The sequence below is a fragment of the Poecilia latipinna genome, unplaced genomic scaffold (assembly GCF_001443285.1).
Source record: "Poecilia latipinna isolate Pla-1442-1.1 unplaced genomic scaffold, P_latipinna-1.0 Scaffold1863, whole genome shotgun sequence".
Taxonomy (NCBI): domain Eukaryota; kingdom Metazoa; phylum Chordata; class Actinopteri; order Cyprinodontiformes; family Poeciliidae; genus Poecilia; species Poecilia latipinna.
In genome coordinates, this window is record NW_015114479.1 from 123,794 (window position 1) to 143,091 (window position 19,298).

Sequence of the window (19,298 nt, forward strand, 5' to 3'; positions counted from 1 at the left end):
TTACCGTACATATTTCTTTGAAGAGTTGATAGGCAAATAGCTACAAGGCATTTAAGAGGCAATTCCATATTTTGTTCTGTTGTTGCTGCTGAAGACACAGTTCTGATCTATTAATACCTCATCGTTGATGGTTGGCTGACTTCGTGGTGACTGTTAATGCACTAAGGTTTCTGCTTATTCTTAGCTCCAAGAGTCACATGGAGTCCAGTTTGTTGACCACTGTGTGTTTCTGCAGTCTGACAACCTATTTTAGGAAGGTGGGGGCATGTATCATTATCTGAGCCTCTCACCCAATTAGCAATTCTTGGCCATGCCTGCATCTTATTGGCTTTACAACGAGCTACAGCTGCTATACAACTGATGCAGAAAGGCTTGATGCAGAAGGACTGCTCTATATCCTTCATGGAATAGCCGGGAGTGAAAAGCTTTCACAAAGTCTTAGATTCAAGCCTGACCATCTCTCAAACTGTCCGCTTTAATTTATTGTTGAGCAAAATACGACCACTCTAAGCCATCTAGATTTACTTCAAGGAGATGTGGAGGACATTGTAGTAGGGAGAAGAGGAATGATGCCATTTGCTCGGATCCTTCTGCAAAGCTTAAAGCAACATATGCAACCGAGAATATCAAGGGTAATCACCCAAACCCATCTGCAACCCTGTAACTAATATCCTCAGAATCTTGATCTTGTCTTATTACCTTGATCGATGTCTGGTCAAGTTTGTCAGGGTGTCAACCATGACAAAGTAATTAATGGGAATGTGTTCCCACATTGCACATTTCCATTAGTGATAATGTGAATGTGCTTGGTTCTGTCTATTCTGGGCGGCATCGACACAAAATGGTAGGCCAAGAGTAGAACTCTGGGATTCAGAGGCCCATTATAGCCAATCAAAAGGGAAGACGGGGATCGTTGGTAAAAATGATATGTCCCCTGTGCTGTCTATGGTGAGCTGAAATATTCATCACACTCAGTAATGATGTTCTAAGCTCTGTGTTGTCATTGTACGCTGGCTCTGCTCCATACTGATGGTGGAGGTGAAAGACAAGCATGCTAAACAGTTTTTGTTTAGTCACTTGGAAAGCCAAGTATTAGGTATGCTCATTCAGGGTGAATGGCAGAGAAGTGCCTGTCTGCATCACAACAGCGTGAGCATATTAAAGTTCTGTACACATACAAAAGTAATGTGCATTTTGTGCCAGGGAGCATTACAAAAGTGACGAATTACATAATTTTACTCGCTCAAAATAGGACTGAAAACCTACACAGTGCACACAATGCTTCCTTAATGCTGAAATACATGGGAACGCCTCTACGGGCTTGGCTTATTCATGTTGTGCCAAGACTTCCCAGCATGCACTGCTTCTGAAGCTGGCATAAAGCAGTGAGTGGGTTCGGTACAGTCACTGGGATCATACCTAGGAACGTTAGCAGGTTCCTTCTGGATTATGAATCACTTTGAAAATTCCCATTACCAGAGCATATCTTGGAAGTTTAAACCATATTTAATGTAACATTAAGGTTTATTTGCTGGGTTTTAGTAAGCTGGAATAATGTTCTAATAGCACTTTACCTAAAACATTCAAAATGTTATCCTGTTTCTCTAAAGGACCTTCTGACCTATGGCTTAACCAGTCAGCAAATTCACATCTCTCTAAGCTGAGGTTCATTGCAATGTGAGGTGTTTGCTGACATGTTCCCCTTTTGAATATTTTAATGACAAAACACACATGAAAATCATTCTGCCCTTTCACAAACTAGGTGCTTTGTTTTAGGTTGTAATTATTAATGATTAGTGTTATAACAGCAGCCTACGCTCAATTCAGGTTTTTCAAAGAGATGAGGCACATCTAACCAGGTCACATCACACCGGCAGGCAGAAAGGATGAGCAAAAGCCATAGCTTCTACTTTAATTCTGTTTCACAGTGATTGTCAATGTAAAGAGTACACCAACACTTAAGACTGTTCAAACAAAAACCCTAATCTATAAATGACCAAATCCTATAATATTACTTGTTTTAAAATGGATTTCATTCAATTCCTGTCCTAATTCAGGTCTTGGTGTATGTTAACTCTTGCTTTCATTCTCTAACCAAAAATGATTCCATAGTTTGAGAATCACATATTTAATGTGTTATAACCCAAGAACTGGCTGAACTTGCAGAGCGTTACTGACATGAATGCAAGTCTGAAACCCCTCTCTAAACGGTCTCGTCTTTGTCAAGGTGCCATAGAGTTATGCTTTGGACAATGTACACAGTTGACAGATGAGCTGCACAGCCTTTTATTAGACTGCAGGCTAGAGACAATGAAAACAACCAGACAAGAAGGAAGGAGCTTCTGTTTTGCTTATAGATATAATTCTTCAAATTAATGATGAAGCTAAGGCCTTTCTTTTCCTTTTCATCTATTCATTCCCTAATATATTCAGATTGAACTAACCATTTTTCTTTTTTATTGTTTTTTATTTAATTTTTTTTACTTCATCTTTAAACGATGAACAGCTTAACACAGTTGGTAAATAAGTAGCTGGGTTTTTGGGTAGTGGCTGCTCAGTAAGAACCATGGAGGTGGCTTTTGTCTCCGAGGTTATGAGGTGTGTTCGGTCTGCTGTGAATAATTCACATTTTTTGCTGCAGAGTTTTTATTGAGTAAGTCGTGACATTTTCCATTATTACGACGGTCCAACTGTTTCTGAATACCTCATGTTTGTTTCACAGCATAATAAAGGTTAAAAGGCCTAGAATATGTTGCTAGCTAGGTAATACAAAACAAAGAGGAAGAAGTCACTAAAGGTCAGCTGAACTGGTGGAGGAAACGTTTCCTACAAAAATGTGCCACGTCAATGACAGTAATGAAAGAATCCCACCAGATTATTGATGGTTATTGGAGAAACATTACAGAGTGGGACTGTGAGATATGACAGGCTTTTGATTTTACTAACAGGTGATTTATCCTGTGTGGAATCAGTTCTCCTTTTCTGTCTTCTCGCATTAGAGCCACCATGGTTACTAATTATAGTGTCCAACACAGCAATTACTCACTTCCAAGTCACTGTGCTTTCACGTCTATTGTTCCCTTTGAAACTATATATGACTAAATGTGAAAAGGATTTTTAAGGCAATGCTTTTTTTTTTTTTTTTTCACAGAGATATGGTGGCGATGAGTTCAAACATTGCACTGAAAGAGACATACATGTGAATTTAACATAGCCTCATGTCAGAGCCAGTCTAAAGTTGTATGGGGCCCTAAGCAGAATTTCATATTGGGGCCCACTTCCAGTTAAGCATTTATTATAGGCACAGAGTCGAGGAGGATGGGCAAAGTTTGTTTTGTTCAAATGCGACAAAGACAAAATAGGAGTTTAACTTTTAGAGGATGGAGGGAATCCATTTATTCAAATCTGTGGTAATATATTCTAGAAATACATTTTAAACATTGCCCGGCATTGTCTCTATTGAAAAAAAGGAAAAATACCTTGTGGTGTAATAGTTATGGTAACTCAACTTCTGTGGAGGTTCCATTAAACGAGTGCTTTTGTTAAACCCATCCTGCATGAATTCAAGTTCTCTGAGGGCCTTAGACCAGCAGGAGGCATTGAACAGTCACAGAATGTGCTCTTAACTTCAACTGGCTTTACCTCATGTTGTCTTACTGGTTACTTCAGCACAAATGCTTCAGTAAAGAGTCTAGACCAGTCAGACACATAGAGTCCTTTAAACCACTTGGTTTAAAGGTACTTCTTTCAGTCAGTTTTAATATAAAACAACTGTGTATTTCCGAACTTCACTTGTAGTCAATTGACATACATGTGCTGCCACTGTTTTAAAAATGATTTAGAAATATTACACATTAATTTACATCTCAAACAGTTGATCAGAAACACTCTGTTATTCCCTTGTGTCTGAAAAATCTTAGAATTTGAGTAAGCAGCTGTTGTGGCTCTTTGAAGTTGCATCGATTTGATCTGTCAAAACAGTAGGGAAGATAGCCTGTCTCATGCCTGCTTGGTGACTGGACTGGTCTACTTCTTGACAGAAGAGAGAGGTAATTTCCATCTTTTGGAGGAAATTGGGATGTTTACATTTTTCATGTGTGCTCTGAAGTGAATGACAGTATGTCCTAACCTCAGCACTGGTTTCCACCCCCCTTGTATTCACCGCTTTCACTCTTTTAATGAGACAATTCAAAAGTTATTTGCCCTGTAGATACAAATTAAAGTAAGTGTGGACTCCAAAGCGCTACGACTTTGGAAACTTAAGAGATTTATTTTCCTTTTGTGTCAAACAAAAGAAAATGAAAGTTTAACTTGGCACCATTATCATACGGGTGTTTTCCTTGTTGGCTTTCTGCGGTTTGACTGTGGTCAAGGCATTAGTGTCAGATGTGATGCAATAACATTTATCTACCCCAAACCTAATTCTACTACGTACCCTCATTGTACAGTTAATGCATGTTGTCATTTAACCTAATTTGAAAAAGTATGCCACTCTCTGCAAATCACATGCATGCTCTAACTATAATGTAGATGCCTCTCCTCCTCAGGATGGAGCAAATGCTTTGAGATAATTGAGGCAGCACAGTATGGATGACATTCATATCATATCTAATGCACTTGACTGAGATTAATTTCGATGATCTACGCATCTGCGGAGATGAGCGAGAGGCTTTGGCAGTGATGGGGTGGGAGTAATGGCTGTAGTCCGGGAGCAATGGAACATTTGGCAGCGACTTCTCACTCTATAGGCGGAAGCAGATCTGAACCGTCACTGTTGCAGGCTGTTGACCTCTATCAGAGCACCTGCAGTGCAAGATTATTAAGTAACGAGTCCCTGGTGAGAATACCAGCCTTCCTGCCAGAAGTTCGCCATGGGAGGCTGCTGTTGATTTTGGTGACACAGTAAATGCATAAAATAACAGCACCTTGATTGGAGGCAGATTCTGTTTTTTTTTTCTACTTGTCTAATTAAGGATGCTGTGTAATGATCTACATGTTTTTTTTTTTTATATACTGAGACTTTATAAACACAAGAAGGTAAACTAGGATTCACATTTACAATAAAAATAACACTTTTATGTCATATTGCATACAAATAAAATACACTCACACAAACATTACCACATTATTGGTTTTATTCATCAGCTAGTGCATTCAATTATGTTTGTGGAATAACCGAGACATTCGATTTTAACTTTGGTGAGGAGGACCCTACTCTTCTTAGTAGATTTTTTTAATGCAGCCACAAAGGAATGCGTCTGTATGGATGGACGGATGGAATTAAGATTGATCGATCGATCTTAATTCTAGCAATAACCCAGCTGGGAGTTGACAATGACAACAAGCCAAAAATAAATGTTAATTACAGTTCATTTATAATTTAAAAAGTGGTAACTACATTTCCACATGTGGCCAGTTACTCAGGTATTCTATGGCTTATAATGATTTGTATAATCAAAAACATTTAGCTGTTGCAAAAAGGCACAAACTGAAAAATTTGTAAGGGGGCAAAACCTTTTCATAGCACTGTGTGCTTTACTCTTACTTTTCTATAGGAATAGATGTGTAACAGCCCATTACTATACAAACAGCGTGCTTTTTAAAGCAGTGTTTAAAGGCAGCTGCATGATGTAGATGTGTAGTTACAGTTTTGGCCTGACCTGCAGAAGCTCAATGACAGAGAAACACAGAGAGAAGAATTTACAGGTCAGCAGGGCTCACAGCTGAGACTTTATGGCAGGATTTTACACCCTTTGTGATTTTACAAGCAGGCAGAAGACTCATTAACCCTTTGCAGAACAGAATAGAATAGGTTATTCTTCCCCTTTCTGCACACATTCACATTGAGGAAAATCAGAGAGGCATGCTTTTGACACCTGTATTACACTAGGAGGTAACACGTTTGCCCAGAGCACAAGGCAATTAATCTTGTCAATGTCAAGTGCATTGGGAGAGAGGATGAAACAAAGATTTGACCTGATTGGCTATGAAAAGGTCTCTCATTTGGGCCCTGTTGGGAGAGCAGAGGGTTACAGGGGAAAGCGTTTGGCACATGCAAGGACAGATGCACAAAGCTTTGATTTATCTGTCTGACTCTCGTCCCTCCCAGTGAGACACGATTTTGCTACATCTATGAGTGTCCAGAATAAACATGCATTAATTGGCCAATTAATTACAGGGATGAATACAGAAGGCAAGACTTTAATAGGGCCACTTTGATTGCACCTTGGTCTGTGGCTTTTCTAAATTTTCTGTGTATTTATGTTTGTGTGTGTGTGTGTGACTAAGTCAATGTGTGTTAGTTTAGGTGTGAAAAACTGATGCTCAACAAGGGGTAATGTAGGTCAACACACCCTTTGAGTATTACATAGACCTGTTGTAGCGGGCCCAAACACAGCCCCTCACTCACACATCTACAGTCATTTTCATGAGGTAATTTTACCGCAGCAAACAATGTATGGATTTGTCAGAGTCCCATGTCAAACATGATAGGATAAACAAAACTGATTTTGAAATGTGCTGAAATGTAAGAAATGACCAAAGTTTTAATCAGTCAGAACTAAGTTACCCCAAGCTGTTGGAAAATGCACAAAGAAGAAATAAGTAAATAACATGCAAGTTAATGTAAGTAAGTGGGATGTAAGTAATATGAATGCATAATAACTAGTAAGTAAATTGGAATAGATAAGTAGATAGGCAAGCTGGGGGTGTAGATCCAACCGGGCCCGAGCCCGTTGACATTGTGTCCGGACCTGATCCGTAACCAGACTAATTCATTTTAATTAGAGGCATGAGTCGGAAATAAACCCAACATATCATTTTAATTAAGATTTTACTGCTTTTGTTCTTAGACCATTTTGTCACTTGTTGTAACCGCAGGGTGAGTCAAGTGCAAATCATCTGGGATGTGAGATTGATAGGAGCGGAGCAGGGCGGGACCGCTTGCGTATTTATTGTGCAGTGTGCTAATTAACTTCTCCACCTTACTTTCTTTCTTTCCTCAACAGGGTAAGCTGCCTACTTTCACCTACTTAGTAGGTAGATTAATACGACTTTACATCATGCATTCTTGTTCAATTTTCTCTGTGCAGGATGTATTACAGGCTTATTAAACATGACACAGAAGCCTGACTTGAGCCGACGTCAAGCAAATAACGTTAAATGATGTTAAATAACATTGGGCCCGACCCGGCCCAATTTTGGGTCATACATTTAAATTCTAAACCTAAAATAGGTAAAACATAAATTGGTAATACATGAGTAAGTAATGTGCAAATATTATGTAAATAAGCATAAATGGAAGGAAGGAAGAAAGGAAGGAAGCAACTGAGGGGGGGAGGGAAAGAGAGACGGTAAAGGAAGGAGGAACGATTAATGAACTGGTGAGAAAATAATAAAAACATAAATAGCTAAAGTACATAATACCAAGTAATAAAAAGGGGAAAGTTGCACTTGAGCACGTCCTTAAACAATAACTAATAGAATGCTTCTATATAAAATGCAGAATATAATTAATAACTTGTCCATAAGTGTCTGGGAACCTCACATGTTTTATGTTTACCAATTATTTCTAAACAGCTTTAAAGCTACCAAGGTCAGATCTATCAGAGAGTCATGTGTCAAACACGGTCTGGTAAGCAAAGCTGATTTAATGAAACATGTCAACATGCAGGAGGTGACTAGGCACAATTTTACTCATTCAAACTGTAGAACCTCAATGGCTTCAAGCTGTTAGGAAAGTCACTCTAAAGAGAATCCATGGTTTTAAAATGTGAATACCTTCAAACAGACATTTTTGATCCCTGATGCTTTGATTGGAGCGAGCCCCAAGTAAGCTCAGTCTGTGTCAGTCGTTTTCCCCCCCAAGTCGGTCAAGGGAGAGAGGAAGACACGGAAAGCCGAGTGTTGCATGGGAATAGGAAGCTGGATGGGGAGGCGAAGTAGCCCCGAACGCTGCAGAACACAGAGGCGTGGTAGTGGGAGGCTGCATCACTTACAGCCCTGTTACAGCCTGCCATCCATATTCTGATTTTTCATACTGTCATCCTGCCCTGCAACCAATTTAAATACATCCATCTGTGTCCACTTTAATGGAATGTAAGGGAGCAATGCATTGGCACTGGCCTGATATCATACATATGGCACTGTATGGGACCTTTTTGTAATCTGTTTTGCTTGGTTATATGAAGCGTGACACTTCCTGTGGACCTCAGGATACATAGAGCGAGCACCCTGTGGATCCCTGACCTTAAATATTTGGTTTGTAATATGAATCAGGGCTTATTCAAAGTGCATTTTCTCTTCAGTTGCTAGATATTGTGGGCATAAAACACTCTGTATCTGTAAACACAGGATGAGAGCAATCTGGTGTGTATGAATAGCATGGCAAAAAGTCCAGATAAGACTGTAAAACTGTGAAACAGCCAAGACTAATAACGGCATCCGTTTGGGAATGTGAGCATTAAAAAAAAAAGCATCGCTGACCCAGTAAGGAGTCAATGCAATAGGCACCCAGCTTGCACCGAAACACTATGAAACGCTGTGCAGACATTCAGCTGATGGGTGGGTATTGAGCTCATAGTTAAATATAGATTTATCATCACTTCCTCGCCACATAAAGATGCAAATTCATACAGTAAAGCAGCCTTCTTTCCACTCCTTAGGAGACGTTAAAGTCAATGAGCTCTTAAAACTCATGGCTGAGGATGTGGTAGAAACGTGGCTGTTGTAAAGAGCTGTATTCAGGCTCCCATAGGACCTGTGTGGCTCAGTTTCTATAGACATCTACTGTCTGCGCTTCCTGTGTTTGCCTTTGGCTTCAGTGTTTGCACGCTGCGTACTAGTTATTAGCAGGAGGTTTGCTGAAAATGCTTGGTAATGATTATTTTAACCAGCACTATGCTGCGTTCTGTCGCTGTTTACCCTTGTACTATCACCTCTGTCACCTACTATTGTGTGATGGCAGAAAAGGCATGTAATGCTGAATGGGAATTATTTTCTCACTTTCATACAGCTTCTTGTCTCGTGTTTGTTTCCTTCTTCTTATCTTTGTAGGCCCTCAAAAAAAAAAAAATCTCCTTTACAGTATTCAGTCTTTAATTGCCAGACTGCCTAATTAGGGATGTTACCCAACACACATCATACATTCATGCATTGAGGACATCCATCCTCTCTCAAAGAGAGCCTGCAGTCTCATCACTGGCTTTATACCCTCCCATGCACGAGATTTGTCATGAAACCAGTTTGCCATCTAGTGGCTCTTGTGCAAATAACTATTTTGTTGTACAGGGTCTGTGATTGAGTCTCTGTGAGGGGGAGCCTTCATGGAAAGCTTCAGCCAAGGGACTATAGGTGCAATCTTGGCCGGCTGAGCTGTGTCTTAAGTCGTCTGCAGTGTCAGGCATCTCTTTATACTTCCTTGAATATTTAGATGGCTGGGAGTTAAAGAGCGCATTGTGTGCCAGTCAGAATGGTGAAAAATGCTAAGCTGCATTTGAGACCCTGCCAGGCAGCTGTCGGCTTTGCCGTTCTCTTCCTGCCCCGGCCGCTCCTCTTAACCCTCAGTAAACAACTGGAACAAATCCTATTTTATTGCGGCTTTTACCAAGTGTGAGGGATCTCTGCAAGCTCCAGTGCCCAGGCTTTTTCTAAGATTGTGCAGTGTCCTAAGATGGCATTTAGGGAGCATACTCAGAAGTGGGAAATTTGCACCGTCTGCCCCTAATTGTGTCTTTAATAACAAACAGGTGCAGTCGTGCTCTGTGTAGTGCATTTTGTGCCATTTCAAGCAAGTGGCTTGTGTGTAGTTACTTAACTCTTACCTTAATTACTTAATAAAAGTCTTATCAGACATGTTGTGAATAATGTCAATAGTTTTTCAGTCCGATTATTTCTCATACAAAACAAATAATAAAACTAAATTTTAATTTTAACCAAAATATTGGTTGTTGGTTATCTATGTCATGTCCTTTTCTTGCTAGTCCACTGTTTGGTAGTCTCAATGTTATACATTAGCAAATTTAACTTATTTTTGGGTGGACAATTTAGCTTACTGTGCTTAGTTTAACCGGTAACCTAAACCCAGGATAGCTTTGTATTTGAACCAGAACTGAGTTAGCAAAATATTCTGTATTGGGTTGTTTAAACTGTAGAAAATTTGAACTGTAAATGTTTAAATATTTAAAGAGATATATATTTTTTTCTCTCCACTAAATGTGACTGGTTGCTAACTGATGCTAATACTTGCTTGTGTTTAGATCATTACTCCAGCTCTGGCTCTGATGAACAGTTTTTTTCTTTTTTTCTTTTATTTCTTAACTCAAAAAATCAGCTACTTTCAGGAGCTGAAAGTAGTCTTATGGATACAAACAACCAGTCAATATCTTGTGACCACTATTCTTTTAAAACTACAGGTTTAGTTTAGTAGTTTTTGATCTGCCTTACTTAAGAAAAAAAGCTGCCAAAGTATTAGCACCACACTCACACTTTCTTTAATCTTCCCAATGTTTGTTTTAACGTTAACCTAAACAAAATTTAAATAGGTCATTGCAATTAACTCTTAAATACTATTTCAGAAGCCTTTTTTGCTTTAACATCTTCAAATAGTGTTATCTGCACAGTGCTTTACTATTTACAGCTTGTGTGCATTATGCAGAAACAGGCTGACAGCAATTTTATTTAAAACAGGAGTAGTCGACTAAAAAGATATTACAGCATTTTTTTTTTTTTGCGGGTATACTTTGATAAATTTTGTGTTTAATGTAGTTGGTGTACTGCACTGTAATCCTCTAGAAAAATTAAACTGTATATAATTCACTTGTCGAGACATTTAGAGTCACACACTGATATGGCACCAAGCTTGTGCTCTGGCAGAAGAGAGCCAACGAGATCGTTTATGGGACTTGTTAAAGACCGGTTCAGCCTTAGTCCTGGCTAAGAACTGAACACATTTTGCACATTTTTTGTATGATGCGACTTGTAACATCAACACTGACATTGCCTGAAATGAAAAGGATTGTTTTTGTCTCTGTGTTTCCTGAAATCACTCTGTTTCTAGTCAGCTATTACTCGTTAGGATGAGTATTGTCTTGAATTGGTTGTTCGTGTGCAAAACTGCAGCAAATGGTCCCGTGTTTTCACAGGGAACCGTGGCTCTGACCAAAGACCAGAGAAGATTTGAAGCATCTGTAATGTATGTTTTAGATTTTTCAGCCTCTTACAGTTTTGGAGCAGGCAAACATTTTAAACAGGGAGTAAACATTTGGACAGGCTGTGCAGTGGCAGCCAGTCTCTGTGTTTGTGCCTATTTTTGAGCGTTAAAAAATAAGTTCACATTTCTATTGCTTACATGTCTATATATTTGAAGTTCAGTGTCTTTTGTAACACAAGTAAGCAGTTCTGACTTATTTGTCTCTCTGTAACATTATATCTGCCTGAAGTCCAAAATAATGTGAAACCACCACACCACCACCACTTTAATTGTTACATATACTTTATTTTTTTTTATCAAAGAAACACAGCAGCTGCTTATGGAGTAAGCAGTTATTTTTATAAACCCAGCACAAGAGTTCTACAAAAGGCTCAGGTGGCTTTAAAACATGTCCCTGAAGGCAGGCAGGACTCAGTTCGCTCAGAAAAATAGGGTGGCATATAGGTGTTTCAGTCGGGGGAAAAGGGCATATCTCCCAGAACACAAAGTCCATTTTTTTTGTTTTAGTGTCAGTAATTTGGCTTTCTGGAGGACACAAAAAGTTTTGATGGGACTCAAATAGATCTCTCAAAGCAACATTTAGGAAAATTATTGCAAGTGTAGAATAATTATTGGGTTTTCTGGTATGCGATAGGGGTGAATGTGGTCCTGCAGTGATCATTTCGCTATGGCTCCTTTAGTTCTTGTGCACACCCCAGTTGATAAGGTAATTTATCTGAATTAAATGGGTTTTAGTGACGCCTCCGTCGCAGTGCTTCACACGAGAATTCTGTCCTCTGTTTTGTTGTACTGCACCCGGCATGGATTGTACGATATGGAATGTCTCAGGGAACATGTTGACATTTGGGATAAGGATTAGGAAGTCTCCATAAAGGAGTGCCTCTGCTGTGTGTCACCGTTGCTGTTGACTTTGCACTCAGATTGAGTCTTGTGTTGCAGGACTGAGCAGAGCCCCGTGGCTGCCGGCTCCTTTATACTTTTCAATTCACCGCTGAGCTGGAGCCAAAGACTTGGATCCGTGTGGATTACACTGGAAGTTCAAACTCCCTGTCAGTCTACATGAGGCCTCTTTACTTTCTTCTCGGATCTGTGCCAACTGTAGCTTTAGCTTGCACTGTAATTGAATTAATTCTTGTGATCTGCATTTTCACTTTGGCTTGCAGGTTTTTATAGTGGAACAGATAAGTACTTTGTGAGAATACGTGATTTAATTTTGATTTACGCAGACAGCTACCTCTGAAACTCTGGCTCTTCCACTTTTTCCTCTTCCACACTCCCTCCACCTTTCTCCAACTCTCTCCCGTCTCTTCGGCAATCATGTCCTTCCTTGCTTTTCTCCATCTCAACCTCCATCTAATCTACTGCAGTGACCTGAAGGAGGGCTTCACACTGCAGTGCTCAAATAATAATCAAGCACTAGGATGTTGTCAAATTTATAGGACACTGAGCGTTGCATGGCAACAGAGATTGTCAGGGTGATTCAACAGACACTGGAGGTTGGGTGAAGAAAGAAAAAGGCTAAATGACAGAAAACAGGGGAAGGTAGGTGAGGTAACAAGAAAAGCAGCAGACAGGAGAGAAGAAGGGAATCGGAATTTAAAAAAAAAAACAATCACATTCACAGAAGGAGGGATTAATAACTGAGCAAAAAGCACATAATGAAATAAAGTTGAAGTTGCCTTTGCCATAAACTGATTCACAGACGGCAACTACTTCTCTGTGGTAAGTAATGCATGCTTTATTTTTTTGTCAAGTTTACTCTAACCCCATGGATATTTTTACTTTGAAATTTTACACAAATGGAAAAATCTAATTTCTAATTAATTTCATTCTGACTAATGTCTTTATTTCAGAACTATCACACTGTCTGTTTTGACTGACAGTCAAATCTTTCGGTCACTGTAATGAAGCCCAAATTTCATTTTTCATTTTATATTTCATCCTTGTTGCCTAGTGACTGCAGCACTTTTCACCTTTCTTGAGGCATTCTAATCATCATGAAAAAAATAGTAATAAGTAAGCAAGTGAATAAGTATACAAAAGGTAGTAAATTGGCAAGCAGTTTTACATGAATGATAACAAAATATGTGATAATTTAATGAGTAAGAATACACATGAATAGGTAAGTAATTAAATAATACGGGAGTTAAGATTAGGAGTACATTAGTAAAAATACTAAAAAAAAATACAGATATTTGATTAATTACATGTACAATAACTAAGTGCACAAGTACAAACAGATAATGTAAGTAAAGCAAATTATTCTCTTCAAGTTCTTAAAAACACAAACCAGTGAAACACCTCTTTTTCAGGAGGGAGAAACTACATGCATGTCCTTTGGGCATACTGCTTTGCTGAGCATCTTCTAATACCACATTGTTGTTCCTTTCTTGACTATCTCAAAATGTCTGGATCTGTTTTGTCTAGTTAAAGGTGACTATCCTTCTCCGTCACTGCCAGTTGTTTCAGTTTGGACAATCTACTGAGTGCAAATAGCAATGACAGCTTGAAGCCCAATTTTCTGTCTTCACCGTGTTCTCAGATTTATTTGAGATAAAGTGCTAACTGGGGGGGTCTCCTTGTCAGTCTAACTCCAGTAGATTGCATTATGTTGAAAATTATTCTCTGTGATGAGTCCAAAAATATTGAAATATTATCTCATGTTCGCTATATTCAAGGAAATAGCTAACAACCTCCAAACTCATCATTAAGAACCAAAGAAATTCAAATGTTTCCAACAATGTAAGTAAGTTTAATAATGGTGAACCTTAGCTATTGATCTCAGTCCTCTTGATGAGAAATGGAATACCACTTGTTGTTCTTGTGATTGTATGTAAATAAATGAACATAAAATCATTATGTGTGTACTTTGGTGTTAAAAGGGATTTTAAGGGCAAGTGTTGGGAAATAATTCTGGAAATTGCATAATTCATGACCTACTTAGAATAATAGTCCATGAAATATTCATCAGGTAAATTACTTATCTGCGTACTCTGGTTTCGTTGTTTTGTTCAGTGGAGGAAAGGGCACCAGCGGGGACCGAAGCGAGAACACATTGTTTTTCCATTTCCTTTTCTCAACTGTGGCAATGACTCAGACTCTACCTGTTAATTATCACTGAAAGAGGAAAAATCAAATAGTGTCTCGCCATTATCGTGTCTTTTGAGAAAAAGACCTTAAACACAAAAAAATTCTGTTTTGAATGCACATGTTATACACCCACATGCATAAGCGCCTACTGACTGAACACTGGCTTCCCGTTCTGACAGCTTTTGCGCCGCAAACAGAGCAAAGCCTTCAAAGGGGCTACTCAGGTGTTTTATAATTGCAGCCATACGAAGTAGAAAGATTACACGGTTTAAAGATGCTGCCTCTACACATCAAGGCAATTTGACTTCTGCAAGCTCTTCACCCATTCGTGTTCACATTAAAGCCTCCATACTGCAGCATTAGAGGTGCATTAACACCACTGATCAAAAGATGGTGGTCAGGGATTTGTTGGTACATCAAACAGCAGGAGAAAGAGGGAAGGAGGTAATTTCAGAGAGAAGTCACACACGGGCTGTGTTGTGTTGTTATTAGGGTTAATATTTGCATTACTACACCGTGCTTTCTTCCTTTGCCATAATCCTGGTATCTCTGGACTACAAACATAAAAGTACACATGCAGCCCAGGAACCTGAGCACACATGCAAACAGATGATTAAAAGAAGTCGCTCTCGCTGAAGAGAAGTTCCTTCCCTCGTCTTTGTTGCAGGCAATCGTACATGTCAAGTTTGACCCAGTTAATCAAAGTGTGCGTATGGAGTGTCAGAGGAAAGATTCGGGGGCGTCACTTTTTGATTCTCAACTTTTCTTTTCAGCAGCCAGAGAGCTTAGCTTTTCACAGATCCACACTGCAGCTAACTCTGCAGAGGAAAGAAGTGTTTTTTGCGTCACTCGCAATAACACATAAAGTAGCAGAGAAACACAATGTCACATTCCCCTCAGATGATGAAACTCATACTGGAAAGAGGTAATGGCATTTAGCCCCGTAAAAAGGACTGTGTTGTGCATCATGCTTTTGCCATTCATTTGTTTAGTGGATTGATTCTGGTTGCAGTTAATTTTACACTTTTCTTGCCAGCTAAAGCTCCTGGAACCTCCCCTGTCTGATCCAACTATTCTCTGCTCCTGCAGAGCTGTGCAGAAATAACACGAAGAGTTATCTTTGCACATGCACACAATCTGTTGATGTAACCCCTCACTTGGCTTCACTTCAGAAAGCATTTGATCGTAATAAAATGCTAGATTTACAGCACTAACTTTTTGGTGTATTATTCTTTCTATCTCACGGTTTCCAAGTTCTCCTAAAAAAAAAAAAAACTGACAGAAATGACTTCTTTCCTATCTTTCTTTGTGACAATATGCAGCATTGTCTGGCTTGTCCTGTTTGCTCCTCGGGTTGATTGATACACTGAGAGAATCACACAGCTGGAAAGGAGGCAGTAAACCAAACGAGGGAACAAAGAGTAGTGGGCCACACGGGGTGCAGCAATTAAGCTGTTTTCTTGTTCTTAATTAAAAGTGAATTAGAGACTGCGACAGGAGTTGCTGTCTTGCCTTATTTGCTGGCAGCTTCCATGTCTTGCTGCACCTGTTGTCGTACATCCACTCATCCTTTACTCATCCTGTGTTCTTTCTGTTTCTTTTCGCTATCCTCCTCAGGGACGGAGAGGAAAGCCGGGGGAGCCTGGACCAAGAGGCCCACCTGTAAGTGAGCTACCATAGCAACACTTTTTAGAAACTTCTAATACTTTCACAGAATAAATGGATTTATAATTATCTGAAAATGTATGCAAGCGGACTACATTTATTAAATATCTGAAATGTTAGCAGTATGAAGGGCGCTTAACACAAATGCAAGCAAGTGTATTTTAAACTCTTGTATCATTTTACATCTAAACACTTAGGTTGGTCAGTACATTGATTGCCAATAATTCACATTAAAGATTGCGGTTGTGACGTTGCAACATCTGAAAAAGTTCAAGAGGTATGGACATTGCAGCAATATGGCAAAGTGACAAAAGAAACAACATTTTCTGTGCACGGTTTAAAACATGTGCTAAGTCTTTCCATGCTTATTGATCTGTTTGAAAAGTTACTGCACAAACAGACGAGTCTTTGCACAAAACCCCAAAAGGTATTTTAAGGTAGCACTAGAATGTGTTTGTATTGATGAGTAGTGCAAATGTGTCTCATAGACCAATTGAGTCTTTGAGTTATGGTCCTTTCCTCAGGTGTCCAAAACAATCTCAGATGGTGTGTGTGCGTGTGCGTGTGTGTGTGTGTTGGGAGGGTGATTGGGGGGGGGCTGAGGTATGTGTGTGTGTGTGTCTGTGTGCTTATGTGGTAACCCACTGACTAAAGGGCACAAACAACAGTGAGCATTAGAGGAGACAGCTTGTCAGACTCTTACCTGCTGATGTCAGAACAAACAGGAAGGTCTAGCTATTGTGTAGCTCAGATACATTGAGTGTGCAATTATTTTCAAGCACGACTTCCTTGATTGCACTATCAAGGCACTATTAGGGGTTGTCTTTATCTCATTGAGAAATAAAGAGACACTCTGTTCTGATTTTACTGTCAGTGTTGCAGTTCAGTTGTTTTGGATATAATTGAGCTACTTAATGGTAAATCTTTAAAGCATAACTGAGTGTGTCACCTACTTGCTTAATAAATCTTAGTCTTTTTGGACACAGAGTTGTGGGAGATTAAAATGACAGAACAGAGGTGTGACATTTCTAAATGGCAATGTCCTCGTGATGCCCTCCACATGTGTCAGATTAACTCCCATCCACTGGTATTGGCATTTATTATGGTCACCTGTTTTTCTGAGGTTGATATCAGGGGTGAAATCTTGTATTCAAAACACACTATGGGACATCACTCTGCTTTGTCCAGTGGCAGCAGGACATTGAGGGCATTCAAAGGGGGTCAGTGTTAGCTTTCAATGTCACGTTAGCATAACATAACAACCATGGTGTGTGTCAGAGGGGGCATGACTAAGCCACAATCCAAATTTACCTGCAGATGACCAAGGTCCAGCTGTGTTATTATTTGACTCAAAACTAGTGCAAAGGTTAGAAAATATAATAAACAACTGCAAAGTGGATTACTTCCAACTAAATATCTAATTTAGAATAACAAATAACTTTCTGCTATCCATTAGATCATTCATGTGATTATCCTTTGTGGGTTTATTTTTCCTACAGGGTCCTTCAGGAACCATAGAGGGAGCAAGTGCAAAGGTAATATCTAAAATGTTATCGCAAAACAAACTTGATGCATTTAAAGTTATTAATGATGATATCTGGACATTTTGCAAATGATGTGATGGGTCCTGAAAGCTAAGCTGTGTACATACATCTAAAACCAGTGTAGGTGGGAAATTCACCTACACTCTATAAAAATAATTTTCTGACTCTGTGACATTAAAATAGAATTAACTTTTAATGTTTTAGGTATATTAGGATTACTAAAATATTTTTCACTAGATAGTACATTAATAAGTGGGAGAGAGGTTTAACAACTTTCTTCAAAGTCAGAGATTTACATTTATTTATATTTTTATATGTGGAATAGCATTACCTTTTAAACTCCATGACTTTGGTCAAACATCCTCAATGTTCTTTCACAAACGTCTCACAGTAGCTTATTGGAAATTTGTCCTCTGTGTCCGAGTCAGGTTATACATTTGCTGGCATTCTGCTCTGCCAATACATTTTATGTGGGATTTAGATCAGCACTTTTTGATAGCCACTACAAAACATTGACTTTTTCTTCCTGAAAACCACTTTATAGCCAATTTGCTTGTGTGCTTAGGACCATTGTCCATTTGGAAGACCCATTTGTGCCTGATCTTTAACGTCCTTCATGATGTCTTGAGATGTTCCCCCCCTTTTTTTTTTTTTTTTTTTTTTTTTTGCATCATGTCCTTTTCTCTTGGTGCTATGTATTTTGTGAAGTGCCCTGGTGCACCCACACAACATGATGTTGTCACACCTGTACTTCACAGTCTGGATAGTGTTCAAATGCTTACAAGCTTCCCACTTTTTCTCCAAATTCAATGATTCTCACTGCGTTCAAGCACCTCTATTGCAGCCCCATCAGAACACAGGACAAGTCTACAAAAATGAACGTCCTTGTTCTCATTGCATTCTTTTCTTTGTCCTATGACGTTCATATGGTGCACATTTCTTATCGAGGCATGTTCATTTCTGGGACACAGACCCTGTTTCCTTCCTGCATGGCGTGATGGCTGATGGCTGGATATAAGCTATACACTTGTTGCCCCTCTAAGCCAGCACAGACAAGCCAGATGTATGTAAAAGGACAGCAGAAGGATCTCTTTTGTCCATGACTGACACCTTTTTGGGTTAATAGTCAGGAACAGATCTCCCTCGTCAGAAATGGCACCGCTCAGTGAGTCGAAGCGTATCTGCTGCAAGTTAAATAGCTGCTCCCAGCCTGTGTGCCTCCTGCAGTACAGCACAGCATGACTCAGTGCTCACACTCCAAACTGACAGATGGCCATTACATACCGTACTTTTGCAAGAAAAAAAAAAAAAAAAGAAAAAAATCTGCAATCATTTTCATGATGCCCAGGGGTGTTTTGGCTCACCAGCAGCACATGAGATATGGATTGTAAGATTTAAAAATAATAAACACAAAAATGCTCAGATATGCACCTCTGTCATGCTCCCTACAAATTTTCGCGCAACATGCTACCTTCGCCGATACACCTACAAACCACCCGCTGCCCACCAAGCCTCCAGTGGCAAATACTTGTGATCACGCTGAGAGTGGAAGCCATTGTGTAGTGGACAACCTCTTGACCACTCCTACTCATCAGGTGTGTGGATTCATCACTCGTTCCTGTATACTGCAAAGCTTCCACTGGTCCTTCTGTCTAGAGGAAGGGGAAGAGTAAACTGGCTAACACTGACAAAGATGATTACCATTAAAAAGAGAAAATTAAACAACAAAAAGACATCATGGCCTGGTTATTGTGACTGTAGAGTTATTGTACATCCAACACTCTCCATCT

General features: G+C 39.4%; 1 protein-coding gene across 1 annotated transcript in view; it reads left to right on the forward strand.

The window, feature by feature from the left end:
- The window catches only part of col19a1 (collagen, type XIX, alpha 1), a 68,004-nt gene extending 50,424 nt beyond the window's left edge, over window positions 1-17,580 (forward strand). Inside the window, exons 14-15 of the mRNA XM_015014936.1 lie at window positions 15,917-15,961; window positions 17,464-17,580. Coding sequence (XP_014870422.1) covers window positions 15,917-15,961; window positions 17,464-17,580 — 162 coding nt within the window. The remainder of the gene's footprint in view (window positions 1-15,916; window positions 15,962-17,463) is intronic.
- Window positions 17,581-19,298: the final 1,718 nt, after the last annotated feature.